The following is a 25,472-nucleotide window of genomic DNA, read 5'->3' as shown; positions in this document are numbered from 1 at the left end:
AATTAACAAAAAAATCTTATTTATAGATTACAATTGAAAAGATTTAATATACACACAGTCTTTGGTATTTGTGCTAGCTTACCTAAAGAAGCGAACTCAAAAGATATTCAACACACACACAGAAGGTAATGTTACTACGTGACTACATCACTAAATAAAGGAGTTACTGAGAATGGAAAAGGATCCCCTGGAAACCAAAAAATAGCCCTTAAAATCAAAGAGTAGCTCTCGAGAAAATCCCAACAAAAGCATTGAAAAGAAATACTTTGAACCCTACCGATGGATCTTTCAGATACTGAATTGTAGATTTTGAACCAAGAATCAATTTAGAATTGAAGCAAAAGTTCATAATTTTATTCCAAACAGGTTCCTGTTGAAAGTTCTTCAATTAAGGGGGAATTAAGATGGTGCTTTTAAAAAGTGACATTGCAACCCTGAAAATCAGTGACATCTCCAGAATAATAAATTCCAGCCAGTTATGTGATTTGTTAACATCAGCAGAAATAAAATATTGTCAGACTGTCAATACTGAACAGCAGCAAAAACAGCAAAATCCAACCCCTGCAGTCACTTGTGAACTTGAAGTCTCAATAGTCATTGCGACTGAGTGAATCCCTTCCCACACACAGAGCAGTTGCATGGCCTCTTAGTGTGAGTGCATTGGTGAGCCAGCAGGTTGAAAGACTTTGCGAATCCCTTCCCACACACGGAGCAAGCGAATGGCCTGTCCCCTGTGTGAACTCGCTGGTGAGCAGAGAGGTTGGATGACCGATTGAATCCCTTCCCACACACGGAGCACATGAATGGTCTTTCTGCAGTGTGAGTGCGTCGGTGAGCAGTGAGGTTGGATGACTGCCTGAAATTCTTTCCACAGTCAGTGCAGCTGAACGGCTTCTCTTCAGTGTGAATTTTCTGGTGTCTCAGCAGCGTGGGTAAAGCTGTGAATCCCTTTCCAAACACAAAGCAAGTAAACGGTCTCTCCCCAGTGTGAATTCGCTGGTGTGCAATGAGGGAGGATGCCTGTCTGAAACTCCGTCCACAGTCAGTGCAGCTGAATGGCTTCTCCTCAATGTGAACTTGCTGGTAAGACAGTAAGTGGGATGACCGAGTGAATCACGGCGGCACGGTAGCGGTAGTGGTTAGCACTGCTGCTTCACAGCTCCAGGGACCTGGGTTCGATTCCCAGCTTGGGTCACTGTCTGTGTGGAATTTGCACATTCTCCTCGTGTCTGCGTGGGTTTCCTCCAGGTGCTCCGGTTTCCTCCCACACTCCAAAGATGTGCAGGTTAGGTTGATTGGCTATGCTAAAATTGCCCCTTAGTGTCCTGAGATGCGTTGGTTAGAGGGATTAGTGGGTAAATATATAGGGATATGGGGGTAGGGCCTGGGTGGAATTGTGGTCGGTGCAGACTCGATGGGCCAAATGGCCTCTTTCTGCACTGTAGGGTTTCTATGGTTCTATGGAATCCCTTTCCACAGTCGGAGCAGGTGAACGGCCTCTCCCCAGTATGAACTCGCTGGTGTGACAGCAGGTGGAATGACTGAGTGAATCCCTTCCCACACACGGAGCAGATGAATGGTCTCTCCCCGGTGTGAGTGCGTTGGTGCACAGTGAGTGCTGAAGAATGCCTGAACCTCTTCCCACAGGAAGTGCAGATGAATGGCTTTTCCTCAGTGTGAATTCTCTGGTGAGACCAAAGGCCAGATGACTGAATGAATCCCTCCCCACAGACAGAACAGGTGAACGGTCTCTCCCCAGTGTGACTGCGCCAATGGTTTTCCAGCAGGGAAGGGTAACTGAATCCTTTCCCACAGTCCCCACATTTCCATGGTGCCAGTGTCCTTGTGTCTCTCCAGGTTGGATGATCAGTTGATGCCTCGTCCACACACAGAACACGCGTATAGTTTCTCCTCGCTGTGAATGGTGTGATGTTTTTTCAGGCTTCGTAACTGGATAAAGCTCTTTCCACAGTTAGTTCACTGGAACACTCTCACTTGGGTGCGTGTGTGTATGTCTTGGCTTTTCCAGTCACACTGATGTTTGAAATCTTCTCCTCCAGGCAGAACAAACAAACATTTCTCCTTCCACGTTCAAAGTTTGAGGATATTCAGGTCCTAATGAAGCGAGACTCTGTCTGATTTTGATGTAATGTTTCCTCACCTCACCTGTAAAAGAAATTTACAAAAGTCATCACTGTCAATCCAGATAGAAATTCTGAACAGACAATTCTAGTTTCTCTGGAACATTTCTTCCTCTCTCGTTCCCCCAAATCTGTGAATCCCTGTCCCACACACTCTCCCTCCTCCCTGGGCTGAAATCCAAACCCATCTGCACCATTTATTTCCTCCACTCCCAGTTTTCTCCCTCCCTCTCCTCTGTCTGGGTTCAGTTCTGCAGCTCCTGTCTGCAGACTGACAATAAAACCAATGGGTCTTATTGGGGGTGTTGGGGCCTCCAGCGGGTGTTTGTGAATCCTCCCCGCCCACCTCCCAGGGTTTCCTTCCTTCCCAGAGATCAGAGTCCTCATTGATTTGAGGCCAAAGTGTAACCTCTTATTTATTGTCCCCCTCCCCCATCCTCTGATGTGAACCATCCTCCAGTGGCTGAGCCAGGATGGGGCCGTTAACCTGGGCCTGTTCCCGGGAGGGAGGGAGGGAGAAGCCCCGCAGCTGCAAACCAGGGAGCTGACAATGATTCTGAAGGGTTTGCGGATCCACAAAGTGTTTCCAAATCCTCCCAGCCACCGCCTAACGCTGACTCCGCTTCTCCGGGACAAACAAGCGCCAAGGCCAGCAATGACACTGCGCATGCTCCACATCACAATACCCGGGCACTGATTGACAGCAGCTCCGGACCAATCGAAAGAGGGGCGGGGCTGGAGGACCGAGCGGGAGCGGCGGGTCCTCCAACCAATCGGAGTGAATGAGGGGCGGGGCCGGGCTGTGACTGAAGCATGCGCACTGAGGGTAATGGCGATGGAGAGCGGATTAATTTTAGGCTGCAGAATTGGTAAAACGGATGATGGCGGAATGGAGGGAGCGAGAGATCGGGCCGGAGGTGGAGAGGTTTCTTAAACAAACTGTGTCACCGCCAAACCCCAAAACAAACCCAATCTGTTTCCATTCACATCGAGAGCGAGAACAGCTCCTCGTGATCGGCTTGTGTTAACGGCCGTCCTCTTTATTGGGGGCAATGTGCAGTCACAGGGAGGCACGGCCGCCATGTTTGTAGGGGGCAATGTTGTCAATGAGTGGGAGGGGCTTGTTCCCCATTGTTCAGAATGGAGACAACTTGTCCATCAAACTGCATCAACCCTCTGAGTCCCAATGTCTTATTGATGAGGCAGAGCGGTGGCAGAGAAGGAAAGAAAGGGAAATAAATCCTGTTTTCCAGATCCTACTACCTCATGGGACTTCTTGTGCCATGTGTCCAAAGATCTGCGGCTCAGTTGGCAGAAACTCACAACCCTGAGTCAACGTCATCCTCGAATTGTGGGGCTGCTGACAATGACAACTGCCACCGTGCTGTAGGGAGCATGAGTTTATAAGATATAGGAGCAGAATTAGGCCATTCGGCCCATCGAGTCCGCTCCGCCATTCAATCATGGCTGATATGCTCCTCATCCCCATTTTCCGACGAGCAACCATCCTGAACCCAGTAACAGGAGGAGAAAACGTGACGATTTTCTATCCTAGACTGACAGTGATGGATTCGGCAAACTTTAGTTTGCCGATGGATTCGGCAAACTAAAACAAGAGAAATGTTTGTCTCTTCATTTCTATCCTTGACTAATACTGTTGACTTTTACAAAACTTTCACAGGAGCTTCGAAGAAGATTTGCAGAAGATTTGAAACAAGTATCACATAAAAATCATACATTGTCGCTTGATATTATCATCTTTGAGTGTGAACATTGAGCTCTATGTCATAACCACTCACTGTGTAAACTTTCTTCCCAGAATCATAGAATCCTACAGTGCAGAAGGAGGCCATTCAGCCCATTGAGCCTGCACCGACCACAATCTCACCCCAGACCCTATCCCCATACCCCCACATATTTACCCTGCTAATCCCCTGTCACTAGGGTCAATTTAGCATGGCCAATCCAGCTAACCCGCACATCTTCGGACTGTGGGAGGAAATCGGAGAACCCACAGGAAACCCACGCAGACACGGGGAGAATGTGCAAACTCCACACATACAGTGACGTGAGGCTGGAATTGAACCTGCGTCCCTGGCCCTGTGAGGCAGCAGTGCTCACCACTGTGCCATCGTACCAGCCCTGCCATTCCCTTGTAGATATTGCTCAAAATTTAAAATTAGAAGGGGAGGATTGTGGTCAAGAAACTTAAACCAAAGATCACATTAGGATCTGATGTCCGCTCCCACTTCATCTCAACCTGACTAGCATAGAATTTTGAATATGGAAAGAAAAAGCACTGTTCACAGTGGGGAGAAACTGTACACATGTTCTGTGTGTGGACAAGGCTTCAGCCAATCATCCGGCCTGTTAAAACATAAATGCAGTCACGACAGGGAGAAACCGTGGAAATGTGGAGACTGTGAGAAGGGATTCAATCACCCATCTGACCTGGAAACTCATCGACGCAGTCACACCGGAGAGAGACCATTCACATGCTCTGTGTGTAGGAAAGGATTCACCCAGTCATCCCACCTGCTGAGACACCAGCGAGTTCACACTGACGAGAGACCTTTTAAATGCTCAAACTGTGGGAAGTGCTGTAAAGGTTTTGGCGATCTGATGTCCCATCAACGTGTTCACACTGACGGGAGACCTTTTAAATGCTCAGATTGTGTAAAGTGCTATAAAAGTTCTGGGGAACTAATGCGTCACCAACGTGTCCATACTGAGGAGAAACCTTTTAAGTGCCTGGACTGTGGGAAGTGCTATAAAGGTTCTGGGGAACTGATGTCCCATCAACGTGTTCACACTGATGAGAGACCTTTTAAATGTCCAGACTGTGGGAAATGCTATAAAAGTTCTGGGGAACTGATGCACCATCAACGTGTTCACACTGATGAGAGACCATTCAGGTGCTCTCACTGTGGGACTGGGTTCAGGAAATCATCAGGCCTCACTGAACACCAGCGGATTCACACTGGGGAGAGACCGTTCATTTGCATTAAATGTGGTAAGGGATTCACGCAGTCATCAACCTTGCTAAGACACCAGCTAGTTCACACTGAAGAGAGACCTTTTAAATGTACAGACTGTGGGAAATGCTATAAAAGTTCTGGGGAACTGATGCTCCATCAACGTGTTCACACTGATGAGAGACCGTTCAGGTGCTCTTACTGCGGGACTGGGTTCAAGCAATCATCTCAACTCTCTAAACACCAGAGGATTCACACTGGGGAGAGGCCATTCATCTGCACTGAATGTGGGAAGGGGTTCACTCAGTCATCCAGTCTGCTGACACACCAGCGAGTTCACAGTGAGGAAAAAAATAAATGCACAGACTACAGGAAGTGCCATAAAATTTCTGGAACATCCCACCTCATTTCAAACCAGCGAGTTCACACTGGGGAGAGACCCTCCACTTGCATCATGTGTGGGAAGGAATTCACTCAGTCATCCAACCTACTGAGACACTACCAAGTTCACAAGTGACTCCAGGAGTTGGATTTTGCTGTTAGTCACATCCAGACACCATGTTCCTTGGGATCTGTTTTCTGCTGGTGGTAATATGCTACAGGCCAGTTAGAGGTGTTAATATGCTGGATAGAGATAAAATAAATCAGCTTTGTGTCAAACTCTGTGTGTTGAATCTTTTTAATATCGCAAACACAAGTTAGTTCCTTTGAAGGACCATCTCCGCTGTCTCCTCCATCCTCACCTCCAACAAGTGTGAGGAGCTCATGGAGCTTATTTGTCAGTAAGATTGAGACAATCCGATAAGGTTATGTGGATTAGTCATGCAAAATTGCTCCCAAAGATTTGCAGGTTGGTGGATTGACAATTGGAAACTGCACGGAGTTATGGGGATTGGGTACAAGTGAGTGCCTGGGTGGGATGCTCTTTTGAAGAGTTGGTACATATTTGACGGGCTGAATGGCACCCTATGAATTCTATGTTTCTATGGTTCGAGATTCCCTCCTTTCCACTAGCCATTGAGCCACAAGTCCTGTAAACTTCCTCCTCGTCTGAGCCCTGAACTCACATCTTTCTCCAGTTTCTCTCCCCAAGTACCTTGAGGGCTCATCTTCGCAGTCAGGCCCTCTCCAACCCATTGATCAAACCTCCTCTTCGGCATCTTTGTTACAAGGAGAACAACAGCAGCTTCTCCAGTCTATCTATAGACCTGTGATCCATCAACCCTAAATCATTCCACTAAATTTCATCAATTCCCTCTCCATGTCTTCCCTAAGCCTTCATGTCCTCCCTAAGGTTTGGCACCACCAGTTACATCCACAAAGGTTTGTCACCCTGACATAATACAATGAAATGGATTAAATGTGTGTGAAACAATACACAAACAATTACTATTCAGGTTATATAACAGCAGGTTTTCAAAGGCATGGCTCATACTGAGCCAGGTGTTTTACATGTTACGTTGGGTTGTTTCACAATGTACCAAAGTATTAATCGAAGGTAGTGGTTTCTGTTGGCAAAATATATTGCTTTTTAATTATAGCAACGTTCAGAGCACTAAATTTGACTCATAGAATCACTACAGAAGGAGGCCATTTGGTTCATCCGGCCTACACCGACACCCGATCCCCATAACCTCATGTATTTACCTCCTGACACTAATGAGGCAAGTTCCCATGGCCAATCCACCTAACTTGCAAATCTTTAGACTGTTGGAGGAAACCAGAGCACCTGGAGGAAACCCACACAGACATGGGGAGAACATTCATACTCTGTACGGACAGTAGTCCGAAGCTGGAACTGAACCCGGGTTACTGGTGCTGTGAGGCAGCAGTGCCAACCACTGTGCCACCCATAACCAGGGACATGGCAGAGATGACCAGTGTGTGAATTGCTGGTCTTGTCCCTGTGGCTCCAATCTGTGTTCACAAAGGGACATACAATTACCCAGCATTTCCTGCGGGAACGTGCAGGCGCACTGTCCGGCTGTTCTGGGAGCATATGCATTGCGGATGGAAGCGTGAGGAGGTCTTGTCGCTTTCACAACAGGTGAAATAAAACACCGAGTGTGGATGGGGAACAGAGCCTGTACGTGGGCAGGTTTCATTAACACCAGATTCAAGTCGCAAAGTTCAAGTAAAAATCTAACGGTCCCGCATTTGGAGACCGATAGATTTGGTTGTTCTCTCGGTATCGGGCCGGGCTTGCCGGCCACCATCTTTATTGGGGGCAATCACAGAACCCGACAGTGCAGAAGAAGGCCGTTCGGCTCATGGAGTCTGCACCGACCACAATCCCACCCGCCCTATCCCCATAACACCTTACATTTACCCTCGCTAGTCCCCCTGACACTAAGGGTCAATTCATCATGGCCAATCCATCTAACCTGCACATCTTTGGACTGTGGGAGAAAACCGGAGCGCCCCGGAGGAAACCCACGCAGACACGGGGAGAAAGTGCAAATTCAACACAGTGACCCAAGCCGGGAATCAAACCCATGTCCCTGACACTGTGAGGCAGCAGTGCTAACCACTGTGCCAACATGTCGCCTGTTCCTGCTGGGGCTCGTGCAAATGTCATGGCAATATGGTGGTCGGTCCCATCTCTCTACGGGCCCCAGATGTCCCACCAAAGAACAGCGGCCAAGAGACCATGGGGAGCAGCAGCCGAGATGGTTACCGCGGGCCCTGCTGGACTGGAGGGGCAGCAGCACAGTCTCTGCCCAAAGGCTTCTGCAGTTCAGCTGCTCAGAGATTCTGGGAACCTCTTCAAATATAAACTTCAGCTTCTCACATTCACCCCCATCCATCCCTCCCTACAACCAGAACCATTCTCTCTGCACAGTAGTTTCTCCCTCATGGCCCCAGTGTGTATTCCAGCCTTTATCACATCCACTCTGCTCCCAGATACTTTACACCATTAGATATTACAATTCAAACTTTATAATCTTTACAATTTAATATTTGTTCAGGCAGTTTACAGACAGCAGACAAATCATCAATTCCACTCCCACCGGGAGCTATGGGGATATATTTATACAGTAAGAAGTTTAACAACACCAGGTTAAAGTCCAACAGGTTTATTTGGTAGCAAAAGCCACACAAGCTTTCGGAGCCCCAAGCCCCTTCTTCAGGTGAGTGGGAATTCTGTTCACAAACAGAGCTTATAAAGACACAGACTCAATTTACATGAACAATGGTTGGAATGCGAATACTTACAACTAATCAAGTCTTTAAGATACAAACAATGTGAGTGGAGAGAGCATCAAGACAGGCTAAAGAGATGTGTATTGTCTCCAGACAGGACAGCCAGTGAGACTCTGCAGGTCCAGGCAGGTTGTGGGGATTACAAATAGCGTGACATGAACCCAATATCCCGGTTGAGGCCGTCCTCATGTGTTTGTCTGCGAGTTCGCCTCTTGCTGTTCTGAGGTTGGTTTCAATTCTCTGAATAGGTTTGTCTGTATTAGCATAAAAATAATAGGAACAAGAAAAATACAGCAGCACAATCCTCCAACGTTTCTATGTTTGAATAAGATCCTTCAGTCGCCTGAGGATTCAGTGATTATGTGGAGATGCCGGCGTTGGACTGGGGTAAACACAGTAAGAAGTCTCACAACACCAGGTTAAAGTCCAACAGGTTTATTTGGTAGCACAAAAAAGCTACCGAAAGCTTGTGGCTTGTGCTACCAAATAAACCTATTGGACTTTAACCTGGTGTTGTGAGACTTCTTATTGGATTCTGTGATTTCCCAGGCAGATGCCATTTAGATGCCACTAGACGGAGCTCTCTCGCTGTGATTGTGTGTTCACGATGTGGAGATGCTGGCGTTCCACTGGGGTAAACACAGTAAGAAGTCTCACAACACCAGGTTAAGGTCCAACAGGTTTATCTGGGAGCAAAAGCCACTAGCTTTCGGAGCACTTCGTCAGGTGAGTGGGAGTTCTATTCATAAACAGGGCATATAAAGACACAAACTCAATTTACAAATTAATGGTTGGAATGCGAGTCTTTACAGGTAATCAAGTCTTAAAGGTACAGACAATGTGAGTGGAGAGAGGGTTAAGCACAGGTTAAAGAGATGTGTATTGTCTCCAGCCAGGATAGTTCGTGAGATTTTGCAAGCCCAGGCAAGTCGTGGGGATTACAGATAGTGTGACATGAACCCAAGATCCCAGTTGAGGCCGTCCTCATGTGTGCGGAACTTGGCTATCAGTCTCTGCTCAGCGACTCTGCGTTGTCGTGTGTCGTGAAGGCCGCCTTGCAGAACGCTTACATGGGTTCATGTCACACTACCTGAAACCCCCACGACTTGCCTGGGCTTGCAAAATCTCACTAACTGTCCTGTCTGGAGACAATACACACCTCTTTAACCTGTGCTTAACGCTCTCTCCACTCACATTGTCTGTACCTTTAAGACTTGATTACCTGTAAAGACTCACATTCCAACCATTATTTTGTAAATTGAGTTTGTGTCTTTATATGCCGTTTGTGATCAGAACTCCCACTCACCTGACGAAGGGGCAGCGCTCCGAAAGCTAGTGGCTTTTGCTACCAAATAAACCTGTTCGACTTTAACCTGGTGTTGTGAGACTTCTCATTGTTCACTGCAGCGGGAGATGTGTGGAATGAAGGAACCTTGTGTTACTGTCAATCTTTTCATGTTTAAAAGTTGTTTTTGTTAAAAGCTAATTGTCCGTCCAGTGACTCTGTTCATCCACATTTCTAAAGCAAAACGGCAAAAGTTACAATCAATTGAGCCAGGGTTTCATTTTGGGACTGTCGTGTCCAGTAGGAACATTAGCTGGGATTGTAACACTCTCCATTTCCTCTGAGCAGCTCTTCTTGATGTGGAGATGCCGGCGTTGGACTGGGGTAAACACAGTAAGAAGTTTAACAACACCAGGTTAAAGTCCAACAGGTTTATTTGGTAGCAAAAGCCACACATGCTTTCGGAGCTCCAAGCCCCTTCTTCAGGTGAGTGGGAATTCTGTTCACAAACAGAGCTTATAAAGACACAGACTCAATTTACATGAATAATGGTTGGAATGCGAATACTTACAACTAATCAAGTCTTTAAATCAAAACGTTGTTTTGTTTCTTAAAGACTTGATTAGTTGTAAGTATTCGCATTCCAACCATTATTCATGTAAATTGAGTTTGTGTCTTTATAAGCTCTGTTTGTGAACAGAATTCCCACTCACCTGAAGAAGGGGCTTGCAGCTCCGAAAGCTTGTGTGGCTTTTGCTACCAAATAAACCTGTTGGACTTTAACCTGGTGTTGTTAAACTTCTTACAGCTCTTCTTGTCCAGGAGACCCACCTTCTGTTCTGTTCCCCCAATAAACTGCTTTTAGATCTGAGTGAGTTTGTATAAAATAGATAAAGTTGGAAATTCAAGATACGTAACAAGTGAATAAAGGCACAAGATTCCACAGATTCTGAATAAAAATAAACTTTCCTATACAAGGTCAGAAAGGTAAAACAAATTACCATATGTGGAAGGTAAAACATTCAAGGACTTTAGAGAGGAAAGGGAGATGGGATGGTAGTTTAAAAGGGTATGTGTCACGGATTAGTTTGAGAAGTGGATGGTGACATTGGATTTGAAGGAGAAAGGGAGATATTAACAATATCAGCTGATATGAAGAAGTTATGTCAGTAGTTCAATGATGTGGAGATGCCAGCATTGGACTGGGTTGGGCACAGTAAAAAGTCACAACGCCAGGTTAAAGTCCAACAGGTTTATTTGGAATCACAAGCTTTCGGAGCGCTACTCCATCAGGTCACTCGCATTCCAACCATTATCTTGCAATTGTGTCTCTGTCAATATATGCCATGTTTGTGAACCTACCTCTCCATTCACCTGATGAAGGAGCAGTGCTCCAAAAGCTCAGGATTCCAAATAAACCTGTTGGACTTTAACATGGTGTTGTGAGACTTCTTACAATAGATCAGTGGAATAGGATTGAGGGATCAGGTCGTGGGTCTCATGGACAAGATGAGCTCTAAAATGACACGGGGGGAGGCGGGAGTGAAACTGCAGAAAGATGAGTTCAGAGTTCAAAGGGGAGCGTTCGAGGAGGTTTGGGTCCAGTGGGTTAGGGGAAGGGAGGGAAGCAGCAGAGGCAGCTGATTGGATTGTCTCAAACTTAGTGACAAAGAAGATCATGAGTTTCTCCACCATGAGCGCTTGTGGGGAGGTGAAGATGGAGGAGGGAAAAAGAGAGAACACTTCAAAAGAAATTCAGTTGTGCTGATGATATTGAAAAGATCTAACACAGTATTAAACACAAAGCTAATTTATTTGATTTTTATTCAGAATATTAAACCGTATAACTGGCTGGAGTTCATTAACATCAACAAAAAACAAACACAATGAACACCTTACAATCATGGATAGGATTAACAGCAGATTCCAATCACTGTGGTTACTTGTGAATTCTTTGGTGTCTAAGCAGGTTGGGTGAATGAATGAATCCCTTCCCACATTCAGAGCAGATGAATGGCCTTTCCCCAGTGTGGGTGCGCTGGTGTAGAATTAGGTCTTCTGATCGCCTGAACCCAATCCCACAGTGAGAGCATCTGAACGGTCTCTCATCAGTGTGAACACGTTGATGGGACATCAGTTCATTAGAACTTTTAAAGCATTTCCCACAATCTGAGCATTTAAAAGGTCTCTCGTCAGTGTGAACACATTGGTGTGACACCAGGCTGGATGACTGAGTGAATTCCTTCCCGCACTCAGAGCAGATGAATGGCCTCTCCCCAGTGTGAACCCGCTGATGAGTAAGTAGGTGGGATGACTGAGTGAATCCCTTCCCACACTCAGAGCAGGTGAACGGTCTCTCCCCAGTGTGACTGCGCCGATGCATTTCCAGCTGGGATGGGGAATTGAATTTCTTCCCACATTCCACACATTTCTGCAGTTTTTTCATGGAATGACCACACTTATGTTTTGCCAGACCAGATGATCGGCTGAAGCCTTGTCCACACCCAGAACCCATGTACACTTTCTCTCCACTGTGAATAGTGCTTTTTCCTTCCATGTTCAAAGTCCACTGATACTCAGTTATGACAAATTGGGCAACTTTGGCAGATCCTGGTATGATATTTACTGTCAGTCCTGGACTGCAAATCGTCTCCTTCTCGTCCCTGTGAAACTGATTTAAAACAGAAAAAAGGGGATTGAAAGAGAACCCAGAGACAGGTTATAAATAGAGTTCAAACTGAAGCAACAATAAAACAAAAGCTCACACAGGAGGCCAGGGACTGATTTCTGCGTCCAACACGTAGCCTGATTCAAACCAGCTCTGAACTGTGTTTCTAAACTCAAACTTATAAAGCAATAAAACAGAAACAAAACTCTGTAGACACTGCATCTGGGACAAAGAGAATAATACTGGAGATATTCAGCCTCTGTGGAGTGACAAACAGAATTAAGGGCTCAGGTTGCCGACTTGCCCTCAGTCTACAATGAAATATTCAGAGTCAGGCACAGACTAATGGCGGTCACAATTCCCACAATGCTCTGTGCCCCAGAAACCCATCTATTCAAAAGTTGTTCACCTTACTTGAGAAAGGATATCCTTACTTGAGAAAGGATATACTGACACTGGAGGGGGTGCAGAGGAGATTCACTAGGTTGATTCCGGAGTTGAGAAGGTTGGCTTATGAGGAGAGACTGAGTAGACTGGGGCTATACTCATTGGATTTCAGAAGAATGAGGGGAGAATTCACAAGTAACAACAGTGATTGGAATCTGCTGTTAATCCTATCCATGATTGTAAAGTGTTCATTGTGTTTGTTTTTTGCTGATGTTAATGAACTCCAGCCAGTTATACGGTTTAACATTCTGAATAAAAATCAAATAAATTAGCTTTGTCCAATAAAGAAAGAAGCAGGGAGGTTGTTTCCACTGGTGGGTGAAACTAGAACTTGGGGGCATAGCCTCAAAATAAGGGGAAGCAGATTTAGGACTGAGTTGAGGAGGAACTTCTTCACACAAAGGGTTGTGAATCTGTGGAATTCCCTGCCCTGTGAAGCAGTTGAGGCTACCTCACTGAATGTTTTTAAGGCAAGGATAGATAGATTTTTGAACAGTAAAGGAATTAAGGGTTATGGTGAGCGGGCGGGTAAATGGAGCTGAGTCCACAAAAAGATCAGCCATGATCAATCATGGCTCGAGGGGCCAGATGGCCTATTCCTGCTCCTAATTCTTATGTTATTCACTAATCATAGAATCCTTACAGTGCAGGAGGAGGCTATTTGACCCAGTGTGTACTGACCCTGTGACAGAGCCTCTTTCTCAGGCGTACCCCTATCCCTGTAACCCCATTCTGCTAATCCCCCTGCTGACCTTTTTCTTCACCCTGCCTGTAACTGCAACAATATATACAGAAAAAAACATAACTTGATAAAGTACACGGGGGAAAGGAAAAGAGACCCGACTCATTTCCTTTCCCCATGTACATTATCAATTTATGTTGTTTTCTCTATAACACGCAAGAAGTAACAATTTTCACTGTATCCCAGAACATGCGACAATAAATCAAATTAGACCAGACATATCTTGGGAAACCAAGGGACAAATTTAGCACGGTCAATCCACCTAACCTGCACGTCTTTGGGCAGTGAGAGGAAACCGGAGCACCTGGAGGAAATGCACACAGACAGAGGGAGATTGTGCAAACTCCACACATGAGGTGGAGATGCCAGCACTGAACTGGGGTAAGCACAGTAAGAAGCCTCAAAATACAAGGTTAAAGACCAACAGGTTTATTTGGAACCACGAGCTTTCGGAGCACTGATGAAGGAGTAGCTTTGAAAAAGGTTCATCTGGACTCAAAATGTCAGCTCTTTTCTCTCCTTACAGGTGCTGCCAGACCTGCTGAGATTTTCCAGTATTTTCTCTTTTGGTTTCAGATTCCAGCATCCGCAGTAATTTGCATTGATTTCAAATAAACTTATTTGACTTTAACCTGATATTGTGAGAGTTCATACTGTGCAAACTCCACACAGTCACACACCCACGGCTGGAATCGAACCCTGGCGCAGTGAGGCAGCAGTGCGAACCACTGTGCCACAGTGAAGGGAGTTTGCTGCAATTTTTGGGTGATAACAATGGGCTGGATTAACCAGGGAGAAAAACTTACCAAGCGTTCTCCAACGCTTGGTAATCGTTCTCCAAGGCGGCCTTCACGACACAACAACGCAGAGTCGCTGAGCAGAGACTGATTGCCAAGTTCCGCACACATGAGGACGGCTTCAACCGGGATCTTGGGTTCATGTCACACTATCTGTAACCCCCACGACTTGTCTGGACTTGCAAAATCCCACTAACTGTCCTGTCTGGAGACAATACACACCTCTTTAACCTGTGCTTAACCCTCTCTCCACTCACATTGTCTGTACCTTTAAGACTTGATTACCTGTAAAGACTCGCATTCCAATCATTATTTTGTAAATTGAGTTTGTGTCTTTATATGCCCTGTTTGTGAACAGAACTCCCACTTACCTGATGAAGGGGCAGCGCTCCGATAGCTGGTGGCTTGTGCTACCAAATTAACCTGTTGGACTTTAACCTGGTGTTGTGAGACTTCTTACTGTGTTTACCCCCAGTCCAACGCCAGCATCTCCACATCGTGTTTGAACAGAGACAGTGAACATTCCAACAAACCCTCAATATGATCAGAACCACTTCACTCAGGTTCATTCACTGCAGTCCAGCTTGTATTTTCATGTCATCAATGATTCTTTCCCATATCTCTCTCCTCGTATGATATTCAATCTTTCAAAGTTTGTCTTATCCTCTGTGACCTCAATTCTCCCTGGTTAATCATTGCTACAATTCTCTGATTTGAGAAATTATTTATATATATTGGGATACAGTGACAAACATTATTTCTTGCATGCTATACAAACAAAGCATACCATTCATAGAGTACATGGGGGAGAAGGAAAGGAGAGGGTGCAGAATGTAATGTTACAGTTATAGCGAGGGTGTGGAGAAGCATCAGCTTAATATATGGTAGGTCCATTCAAAGGTCTGATGGCAGCAGGGAAGAAGCTGTACTTGCATCAGTTGGTACATTATTTCACCTGGCTTTACATGTACAGATTCAACAATAATCAATCCACCTCCTGTGTTAAAGAAAAGGAAACAGCTGTAATTTATGGGATAGACAGGAAATTGTGAATTTTTTGTTATAAACCATTTCTGAAAAGCTGCTGGTTCTGGAATGTAAAAGGGAAATTTGTGCCGATCTCGATTAAAGTGAACTGATGTATCGATTAGGTAGACAGAGAGAAACTATTTCCTCTGGTGAGGGAATCAAGAACAAGGGTGCATTGTGTGAAAGATTTGAGCTCAGACAGTCTGGAGTGAAATCAGGCAGCAATTCTTCAATTGTGACGAAAAGTCAAAAGGACCTGAAATGTTAGCTCTGTTTTCTCTCCGAATAGATGCTGGTCGACCTGCTGAGTTTTTCCGGCGTCCTCTGTTCTTGTAGCAATTCTTTCCAAATGGGAATAAAAAACAACAAATGCTGGAAAATGGGGTTGAGAAGAATGATTCCAGGGGTGAGAAACTTCAGATATGAAGATAGATTGGAGAAGCTGCGACTCTTGCACTTGGAGAAAAGAAGGCTAAGAGGAGGTTTGATAGAAGTATTCAAAATCATGAGGATGCAGAAGAGATTCACTGAGATGGTCACAGGGAACAGAGGCTTTAGTTATCAGGAAAGATTAGAGAAACTGAGGCTCTTTTAATTGGAACAAAATCTGATTGAATATCTGAGGAAGAGGTTTAAAATTTCATCAGGTAAATGAAGAAAAACTATTTCCCCCAGTCGGTGAGTCAGGAACTAAAGGACATCAAATTCAAATCATCAACAAAAGTCTCAGAGCCAGGAATGAAATATTGAGCAGGCAACAATTAATTGAAAGTTTATTTATTGGTGTCACAAGTAGGCTCACATTGCCACTCTAATAAAGTTACTGTGAAAATCCCCTAGTCACCATATCCCGGCGCCTGTTCAGGTAAACATGAGGGAGAATTTAGCATGTTTATTGCACCGAACCAGCATGTCTTTCTGACTGTGGGAGGAAACCAGAGCACCAGAGGAAACCTATGCAGACACGGGAATAACGTGCAAATCCCACACAGACAGTGACCTAAGCCGGGAATCGAACCGAGGTCCCTGGCGCTGTGAGGCAGCAGTGCTAAGCATTGAATGGGACTCCCACTGTCCCTGTGGATTTGTGTTCATACTGTCCCATCAAACACTCCGAAGGGAAGTACATGCCTGTGTTACTGATACCTCGGAGGGATACCAAGGCTAAGAGAGACTCTTTGGAAGGGATGGGAAGTGGGTTCATGAGAGTAACCAGAGGGCTAAGAACTGAAATAATCCAAGTAATGAGGTCTTGGCTCAGTGGTTGCTTTCTCATATCTGAGTCAGGAGGTTGCAGGTTCAAATCCAGATCCAGACAATTGAACAGAAATTCCGAACTGACACTCCATTGCAGTACTGAGGGAGCCCCGCACTGTCAGAGGTCCCGTGTTTGAGGTGAGACTGAACAGACAGTGCAAGAGATCCATTGATGCTATTTCAAAGAGCTGGGGATTTCCCCCCAGAGTCTTGGTCAATCTTTATTCCTCAATCAACATCACTCAAATACACGAGCGCACAGTGGTTAGCACTGCTGCCTCACAGCTCCAGCGACCTGGGTCCAATTCCTGGTTTGGGTCACTGTCTGTGTGGAGTTTGCATATTCACCCCGTGTCTGCGTGGGTTTCCTCCGGGTGCTCCGGTTTCCTCCCACAGTCCAAAGATGTGCGGGTTATGTGCATTGGCTATGCTAAGTTGCCCATAGTGTCCCGGGATGTGTAGGTTAGAGGGAATAGCGGGGTAAATATGTGGGATTGTGACAATAGGGCCTGGGGGGCGGATTGTTGTCGGTGCACACTCGATGGGCCAAATGGCCTCATTCTGCACTGTAGGGTTTCTATGACATTATCTGGAGTATTGTTCATGGGATCTTGCTGTGCACATGAGCTGCTGCATTTTCAACATCGTCTGAACTTCAAAAGAAATTCATTGGCTGAAAAAGCTTTGGGACAACCTGATGTCATGAAAGGCTCGACAGAAATATAAATCTTTTTTTAAATGAGAAAAGACCAGAAATGGAACAGTCGAGAACAGGATTTCAATTAGCCCCCTCTTATCCTGGAGAAAACAAATACTTAACAAAAGGGTGTTTGACACTGAGCTGATTTATTTCACATGTATTCAGAATATTAAACTCCATCCCAGTTCTTGGGATTATCATCAGAAACAAACTCCACAAGTTAGAATGAACATGGTTCAGTCCAGGATGTGATTAACAGCAGCAATAACAGCAGAATCCAATCCCTGCTGTCACTTGTGAACTCGCTGGTGTCTCAGTAGGTGGAATGAATTAGTGAATCTCTTCCCACACTGGGAGCAGGTGAATGGCCTCTCCCCTGTGTGAACTCTTTTGTGTCTCAGTAGGTGGGATGACTGAATAAATCCCTTCCCACACACAAAGCAGGTGAACAGTCTCTCCCGCGTGTGAACTCGCTGGTGTTTTAGCAGAATTGATGAGTGAATGAATCCCTTCCCACACTCGGAGCAGGTGAATGGCCTCTCCCCAGTGTGAACTTGCTGGTGTGTCTGCAGGTTGGATGACTGAGTGAATCCCTTCCCACATACAGAGCAGGTGAACGGTCTCTGCCCAGTGTGAATGCGTTGGTGAGTCAGCAAATCCGGTTTCCTTTTAAAGCTCTTCGCACAGTCAGAGCAAGTGAAAGGTTTGTTATCAGAATGAACAAGATCGTGTGTCTGAAGACAGGATAACCGAGTAAATCCTTTCCCACACACAGAGCAGGTGAATGGCCGTTCCCCGGTGTGACTGCGTCGATGAGCCTCCAGATGGGAAGGACAACTGAATCCCTTCCCACAGTCCCCACATTTCCATGGTTTCTCCATGGTGCCAGTGTCCTTGTGTCTCTCCAGGTTGGATGATCAGTTGAAGCCTCATCCACACACAGAACACGTGTACAGTTTCTCCTCGCTGTGAATGGTGTGATGATTTTTCAGGCTTTGTAACTGGTTCAAGCTCTTTCCACAGTCAGTTCACTGGAACACTCTCACTCAGGTGTGTGTGTGTGTCTTGGTGCTTTTCTAGTCACACTGATGTTTGAAATTCTTTTCCCACAAACAGAACAGGCAAACGTTTCTCCTTCCACATTCAGAGGTTGATGATATTCAGCTCCTGATGAATCGAGTGAATGTCAGATATTGACAAGTGTTTCCCGATTGTAACTCCCTGTGGAAAAAAATGTTTAGAAAAGCTGTCAATGTAAGGACAGGATAACATTCAGAACAAACGTTTCTCTTGGTTTGAGTTTGCTGTGTATTAATCCTCCCCTTTTAACCCCTTAGAAAAGGAGTTTCCAAAATCCATCACTGTCAGAGGATACAAACTCTGAATTTGGTTATCTGAAGGGGATGAATGAACCGGGTTAGACGGAAAAGGCAGGGGAATACCACTCAGTGAATTGCTCATTCTGAGAGCCAGCACAGATGCAATGGGCCAAATGGCCTCTTTCTGTGCTGTAACGATTCAGAGAAAGTCACAACATTCCCTCCTCCTGGTTCCGAGCCCAGGATGATGACACATTGATTTGATTTATTGTGACATGTGAAAAGTAATGTTTCTGGCAACCGATACAGACAAAACATACCATTCATAGAGTATATAAGGGAGAAGTACAAAGTCTCACAACACCAGGTTAAAGTCCAACAGGTTTATTTGGTATCACGAGCTTTCAGAGCACTGCTCCTTCATTAGGTGAGCGTGTTCACCTGATGAAGGAGCAGTGTTCCAAAAGCTCCCAAATTTTTAACAAATTTAACAAAAGAATAACCAATTTTAACAAAAATAACAAACAGAACATAATTTCATTCATGCCTTGTGAAAAACATGGATCTGAATCTTGTGTTCAGGGCTGGGTGTGTGGAGATATTTTCAGAGGAGCCTTGGTCACCACCACTGGGACTAACTTTAAATTGCAGATTGTATGAATGGAATGGATTTGAAGCCCTGTCCCCAGAACATTGTGCTGCCTCTCTGGATTATTAATGCAGCGACATTGCCACAAGTTCAGTCTCTGAATTCAGGGGAATGATCACAGGCACATATTCTTAAAGGGAGACTGCAGGTCCAAGAACATAATCAGCTAATTAACTAGAATCTTAAACTCCAGCCAGTATTATGGTTGGTAACATCAGAGAAACAAACCTGAATTGTCAGAATGAACATGGTTCAGTCCTGGGTATGATGAACGCCAGCAACATCAGTGGAATCCAAACCCTTCAGTCACTTGTGAACTTGCTGGTGTGTCATCAGGTGGGCTAGCTGACTGAATCCCCTTGCACACACTGAACAGGTGAATGGCTTCTCCCGGGTGTCAACTCGCTGGTGTGTCAGAAGGTTTGATGAAGTTTTGAATCCTTTCTCACACATGGAACAAACGAATGGTCTCTCACCAGTGTGAACTCGCTGGTGTGTCAGAATTTTTGATGAATTAGTGTATCTCTTCTCAAACACAGAGCAGGTGAATGGCCTCTCCCCAGTGTGAACTCACTGGTGTGTCAGCAGCTGGGATAACTGAATGAATCCCCTCCCACAAACAGAACAGGTGAATGGCTTTTGTCCAGTATGAACTCTCTGATGTATCAGAAGCTCAGATGACTGAGTGAATCCCTTCCCACATACGGAACAAGTGAACAGCTTCTCTCCAGTGTGACTGAATTTCCAGCAAGGATGGGTATTTGAATCCCTTTCCGCAATCTCCACATTTACACAGTTTCTCCGTGATGCTGGTGTCCTTATTTCTCTCCAGGTTGGATGATCAGCTCAAGCCTCGTACACAGTACACGTGTACGGATTCTCTCTGCTTCAATTGCAATGTTTTATACACGATGCAACTGTTAAAACAATCTTCCCTCCATATTCAAAGGGCAATAATACTCACACTCCGATTCATTGAGTATCAGATATTGATGCGATGTTTGGTTTGCGTTTCCCACCTCCAAATCCTCTGCTTCTAATAACCTGATAAAGGAGTTTGAAAAGTCATCACTGTCAGTACAAGATAGAAATTCTGAACAGACAGTTCTCATTTGGTGGAATATTTTCCACTTTCATTCCCCCAAATTCATTTGGTCCTGAATTGATCCTAAATTGAATATCTTCTCCACAAATCCTCAGCTTCTAATATGTTGTCAATGGAATTTACAAATGTAACCAATGTCAGTCCAGGATATAAATTCTCAACAGACAATTCAAATCTGTATATCCCCATCCCACACACTCTCCCTCCTCCCTGGAAATCCAAATTAAGTTTTGGATAATTCTTTCGAGATCCTTTTAACAAATTTAACAAAAAAAAACAATTTTAACAAAAATAACAAATTGAGCATAATTTCATTCATTACTTGTGACAAACATGAATCTGAATCACTCTGACTGGCCAGACAGAATAACAGACGTTAACAGTTACATGGTATAGAGGGATATGGACCAAATGCAAGCGATTGGGAGTAGTTTAGGGGTTTAAACAAAAAGGGCGGCATGGACAAGTTGGGCCGAAGGGCCTGTTTCCATGCCGTAAACCTCTATGACTCTAACCTTGCGTCCAGAACTGTGTGTGTGGAGATTTTCTCAGAGGAGCCTCAGTCACCAGGGGTTTACAATGGGTTTGCCTCACAGCATCAGGGACCCGGGTTCAATTCCCGGCTTGGATCACTGTCTGTGTGGAGTTTGCATTTTCTCCCCATGTTTGCGTGGGTTTCCTCCGGATACTCCAGTTTCCTCACAGTCCAAAGGTATGCAGGTTAGGTTGATTGGCTATGCTAAATTGACCCTAGTGTCAGGGGGGATTAGCAGGGTAAATGTGTGGGGTTACGGGAATAGGGCCTGGGTGGGATTGAGGTCGGTGCAGATTCAATGGGCCGAATAGTCTTCTGTACTGCAGGGATCCTATGATTACCATCACTGAATCTAACTTTAAATTGCAGATTGTATTAATTGAATGGATTTGAAGCCCTCTCCCCAGAACATTGTGCTGTCTCTCTGGATTACTAATGCAGCGACATTGTCACTAGATCAGTGTGTCCCCCCTGCTCTCTTTATTGGAGGTGGCTTGTGGGGAGAAAACGGAAGCGGTGGATAGTGAGAGTGGAGAATGTTCATTGTAATCCCCCCGGGCACTGACCTCTCACCCGACAGCTCACAATGCCCGGGGACTGATTGACAGCAGCTCCGACCAATAGGAGGAGGGGGCGGGGCTGGAGGACCAATCGGAATGAATGAGAGGCGAGGCTGAGTGAGGCATGCGCAGTGTGATTAAGGGCAATGGGGAAGTTTTTTTTCCGATCTGCAATCGGTCCAGGAGGGAATGGCGGAATGCAGGGAGCGATGGATCAGGTCAGTGATTGGATACGCTTCGTAAGCATGTTATATAGATTGCAAATGAGAAAGAATAACTCACCGGTTCCCGGGGACCGTTCCCCCGCCCTGGAGAGGGGGCCGCTTTTCTCACAGAGCTGGGTGAGCAGCCGCCATCCTTATCCGGGCACTCGCAGTAGATAGAGCGCATGCGCAGCCGCCAGTTTTATTCGGGTACCAGGTAGAGCGCATGCGCAACCGCCATCTTTGTTGGGGGCAATAATTTTGATTATTTTTTCCACGAGAAATCAACCTGCTTCACGCTTCCACTTCCAGTTTCTTATTATTGAGGCAGAACAACGATAAATGGCCAGGGCAGTGACAATCATTTCTATTTATGTTGTGTCTTCAACAAAATAAAAGTTTTAAGGCAATTCGGAGAAATGTTACAAAATAACAATTGACACTGAGCCAAATGACGAGATCACAGAATCCCTGTCGTGCAAACCATTGGGCCCATCGAGACTGCATCAACAACAATCCCACCCAGACCCTATTCCTGTAACCCCACGTATTTACCCTGCTGACATGAAGGGGCAATGCAGCATAGCCATTCATCCCAACCTGCACATCTTTGGAGTGAGAGAGGAAACTGGGGCACCCGGAGGAAACTCATGCAGACATCGGGGAAATGTGCAAACTCTGCACAGAGGCTGGAATTGAACCTGAGTCCCTGGTGCTATGAGACAGCAGTGCTAACCACTGTGCCATCAGTTTTGAGTAGTCTTAACGAAGGAGAGTGAGGTAGAGAATCAGAGCGGCTTAAGGAGGAAATTCCAGAGCTTGTGACTTGGACAAATGAAAAAGGTCATTACTGGGAGAGTGATTAAAATCGGAAATGCTTAAGAGCCTGTGTGGCTGAGAAATATTACATAAATTTGGATGATTGCAACTATGTAGGTAAACAGGAATGAGAAATTTAAAAATTTGGTGCTTCTTAAAAGGAAGTGTTTGTAGACTGGTAAGCTCTACGGTGATGGCCGAACAAGATTTGATGCGAGTAAGCACATAACCTTTAAAAAAAAAGTCTGGTTCAGCCTCATTCATTTGGCAGGGACAGGGATAGAGCTGCTGGTGAGGAACTGAGTGCAATGGGTCCACTCTTCTCAGAATGTCAGACGAATTTGGATGGTGCGTGGCTCAGAGGGGAGCTTGCAGGTGATGGTGTCCAAATACTCCTGCTGCCCTTGTCCATCCAGGTGGTGGAGGTTGAGGGTTTCGGAGATTCTATCAAATTGTGGCTCTGTTCTAGGTCTATAAAATGCCTCTCCATTGCCCATGTCTCTCCCACCCACTTCTCTCATTCTTACTCTTTCTGTCTCTCTTGTCACATTGAATTCTCTAGCCCAGGGTGGTAGATGTTCCATCGTTGGTTAAGTTTAAGGATGGGATGGAGAGATTTTTGGTTTCTTGGGCGGGGCAGGGTGGGGAGAGGGGGGGGCGGTGGAGGTGGAGGTGAAAGATATGGGGAGCTGGCGGGAAAGTGGAATTGAAGACCAACACCAGCCATGATCATGATGAATGGCTGGAGCCGGCTCAACAGGCCAAATGTTCTACTCCTGCTCCTATTGCTTGTGTTCGTGCAGATCTATGTGTAGACTCAGACCGGGTGGCAGGCTCCCTTCCCTGAAGGAGCTGATTGAACCTGATCACTTTTCACAAAAGATCCAACAGCTTTCATGGTCACCTTTCCCTCCGGGTCAGCCCCATATAACACCAAATTCATTCACCTCAATTTCACAACCTGTTTTTGTGAGTTCTCTCTCGCTCCCATTTTACTGTCTGAGATCAATTCCACGGGGTATCAGAAGGGGAGGATTTGCAGTCAGAAAACTCAAACCAAACATCCCATCAGATTCAAATGAAGTCACCTAATTTATCGTAACCTGAATATTTGTGAATCGTGAAAATAGAAGGATAAAGCGTCATTCACAGTGGGGAGAAATGATGGGAATGTGGGGAGGGATTCAGATCTCCATGTGAACTGGAAACTCATTGGCCCAGACACACCGGGGAGAGGTCATTCACTTGCTCCAAGTGTGGGAAGGGATTCTCTCGCTCATCCAGCCTGCTGCAACACCAGCGAGTTCACACTGGAGAGAGACCTTTCAATTGTTCCAACTGTGGGAAGGGATTCGCTCAGTCAGGCAACCTGCTGAGACACCAGCGAGTTCACACTGGGAAGAGACCATTCACTTGCTCAGAGTGTGGGAAAGGATTCGCTCGGTCCTCTGACTTGATGGCACACCAGCGAGTTCACACTGATGAGAGACCATTTAAATGTCCAGACTGTGGGAAGTGCTATAAAAGTTCCCGGGACCAGATACTCCATCAACGTGCTCACAGTGACTAGAGGCCATTCAGATGCTCTCATTGTGGGACTGGGTTCAAACAATCATCTCAACCCACAGCACCAGCATAGTCACACCGGGGAGAGGCCATTCACCTGCTCAGTGTGTGGGAATGGGTTCAGTCGGTCATCTAACCTGCGGACACACCAGCGAATTCACACTGGGGAGAGACCTTTCACCTGTTCTGAGTGTGGGAAGGGATTCACTCAGTTATCCACTCTGCTGAATCACCAGAGTGTTCACAATGAGAAGAGACCATTTCAATGTCCAGACTGAAGGAAGTGCTACAAAAGTTCCCGGCAACTGCTCCACCATCAACGAGTTCACACTGAGGAGAGACCTTTTAAATGCCCAGACTTGTGAGAAGTGTTTTAAAAGTTCCAGGGAACTGATGCGCCATCGCCGTGTCCACACCGATGAGAAACCATTCAGGTGCTCTCACTGTGACACTGGGTTGAAGACATCATCTGAACCTCACTGTACATCAGCGAGTTCACACTGGGGAGAGACCATTCACCTGCTCCCAGTGTGGGAAGGGATTCACTCAGTCATCCCCCCTGCTGACACACCAGCGAGTTCATAGGTAACTAAGGTGATTAGATTTTACTGTTAATAAGATCAGGACTGATCCATGTTCATTGGGGTCTGTTTCTGTTCATGTTGGTAAACTTCAAACCAAAAGAGAAAATGCTGGAAAATCTCAGCAGGTCTGGCAGCATCTTTAAAGAGAGAAAAGAGCTGACGTTTCAAGTCCAGATGACCCTTTGTCAAAGCTTAGTTGGTAAACTTCAACCCAGTTACATGGGCTAATACTCTGGATAAAAGTTAAATAAGTCAACATTGTGTTCGCACATTATGTTGAATCTTTAACACCTCAAACATTAGTTAGTTCCTTCTGAAGGTCTCTTTCTCGCCCATCTCCTCCATTCTCACCTCCAACAAGTGTGAGGAGTTCATGAAGCTTCTTTGTTACTAAGATTGAGATAATTCGATCAGCTGCCGCTGCTGTATCTCTCCCTTCCACTCGCCTACTGGGACAAACCATGTCTCAAGTTCCCTCTTGACCAAGCCCAGAACAGACATCTTTCTCCAGTTTCTCTCCTATCTCCCCTCGTGCCCGCTCCATGTTTATCTTGTCCATGAGACCCACCCCGTGCTCCATCGACCCTATTCTCACTAAATTGCTGATCATCCAACTTCCCCACATTTGGTGATATTGTTAATGGTTCTCTCTTTTCCCTGGTACTGTCCCCCTCACTTTTGAATCCTCTGAAATCACCCACCCTGAAAAAAACACTCAATCCCACAGTCTTTGCCAACTATTGCCCCATCTCCAATCTCCCTTTCCTCTCCAAACCCCCTGAACTCGGTGAGCCCCAAGGATCTATCCTTGGCCCCTCCTATTTCTCATCCACATGCTGCCACTGAATGACATCATCCAAAAGCACCGTGTTAGTTTTCCCATCTAC

The 25,472-nt window shown here is 45.7% G+C and overlaps 2 protein-coding genes and 1 pseudogene across 3 annotated transcripts in view; 2 read left to right on the top strand and 1 right to left on the bottom strand.

The window, feature by feature from the left end:
* Positions 1 to 25,472, top strand: part of LOC144482794 (uncharacterized) — a 442,920-nt gene that overhangs the window by 260,118 nt on the left and 157,330 nt on the right. The window lies entirely within an intron of this gene.
* LOC144482731 (uncharacterized) lies at positions 4,425 to 24,279 on the top strand (annotated as a pseudogene).
* Positions 14,738 to 21,790, bottom strand: LOC144482796 (uncharacterized). Of its 2 annotated transcripts, none has more exons than XR_013495959.1 (3): positions 21,696 to 21,732; positions 20,178 to 20,257; positions 14,738 to 14,967 (listed from the first exon to the last, which is right to left on the bottom strand). XR_013495959.1 is itself a non-coding variant. In XM_078201661.1 (3 exons), the coding sequence occupies exon 3, from the start codon at positions 18,124 to 18,126 to the stop codon at positions 17,536 to 17,538; it is 591 nt and encodes a 196-aa protein (XP_078057787.1). In that variant the 5' UTR covers positions 18,127 to 18,466; positions 19,442 to 20,257; positions 21,696 to 21,790; the 3' UTR covers positions 17,379 to 17,535. The 2 variants fall into 2 exon arrangements, 1 of the variants encoding a protein (XP_078057787.1); XM_078201661.1 differs by lacking the exon at positions 14,738 to 14,967 and adding an exon at positions 17,379 to 18,466 and having other exon boundaries at positions 19,442 to 20,257; positions 21,696 to 21,790.

The sequence above is a fragment of the Mustelus asterias genome, unplaced genomic scaffold (genome assembly GCF_964213995.1).
Source record: "Mustelus asterias unplaced genomic scaffold, sMusAst1.hap1.1 HAP1_SCAFFOLD_42, whole genome shotgun sequence".
Lineage (NCBI taxonomy): Eukaryota > Metazoa > Chordata > Chondrichthyes > Carcharhiniformes > Triakidae > Mustelus > Mustelus asterias.
Note: the sequence above shows the minus strand (reverse complement) of the source record. Positions and strands in the feature narration are given on the sequence as shown.

Coding starts and splice junctions, on each gene's coding strand:
- LOC144482796 (XM_078201661.1), bottom strand. CDS start 18,126: ATGGAGAAACCATGGAAATGTGGGGACTGTGGGAAGGGATTCAGTTGT.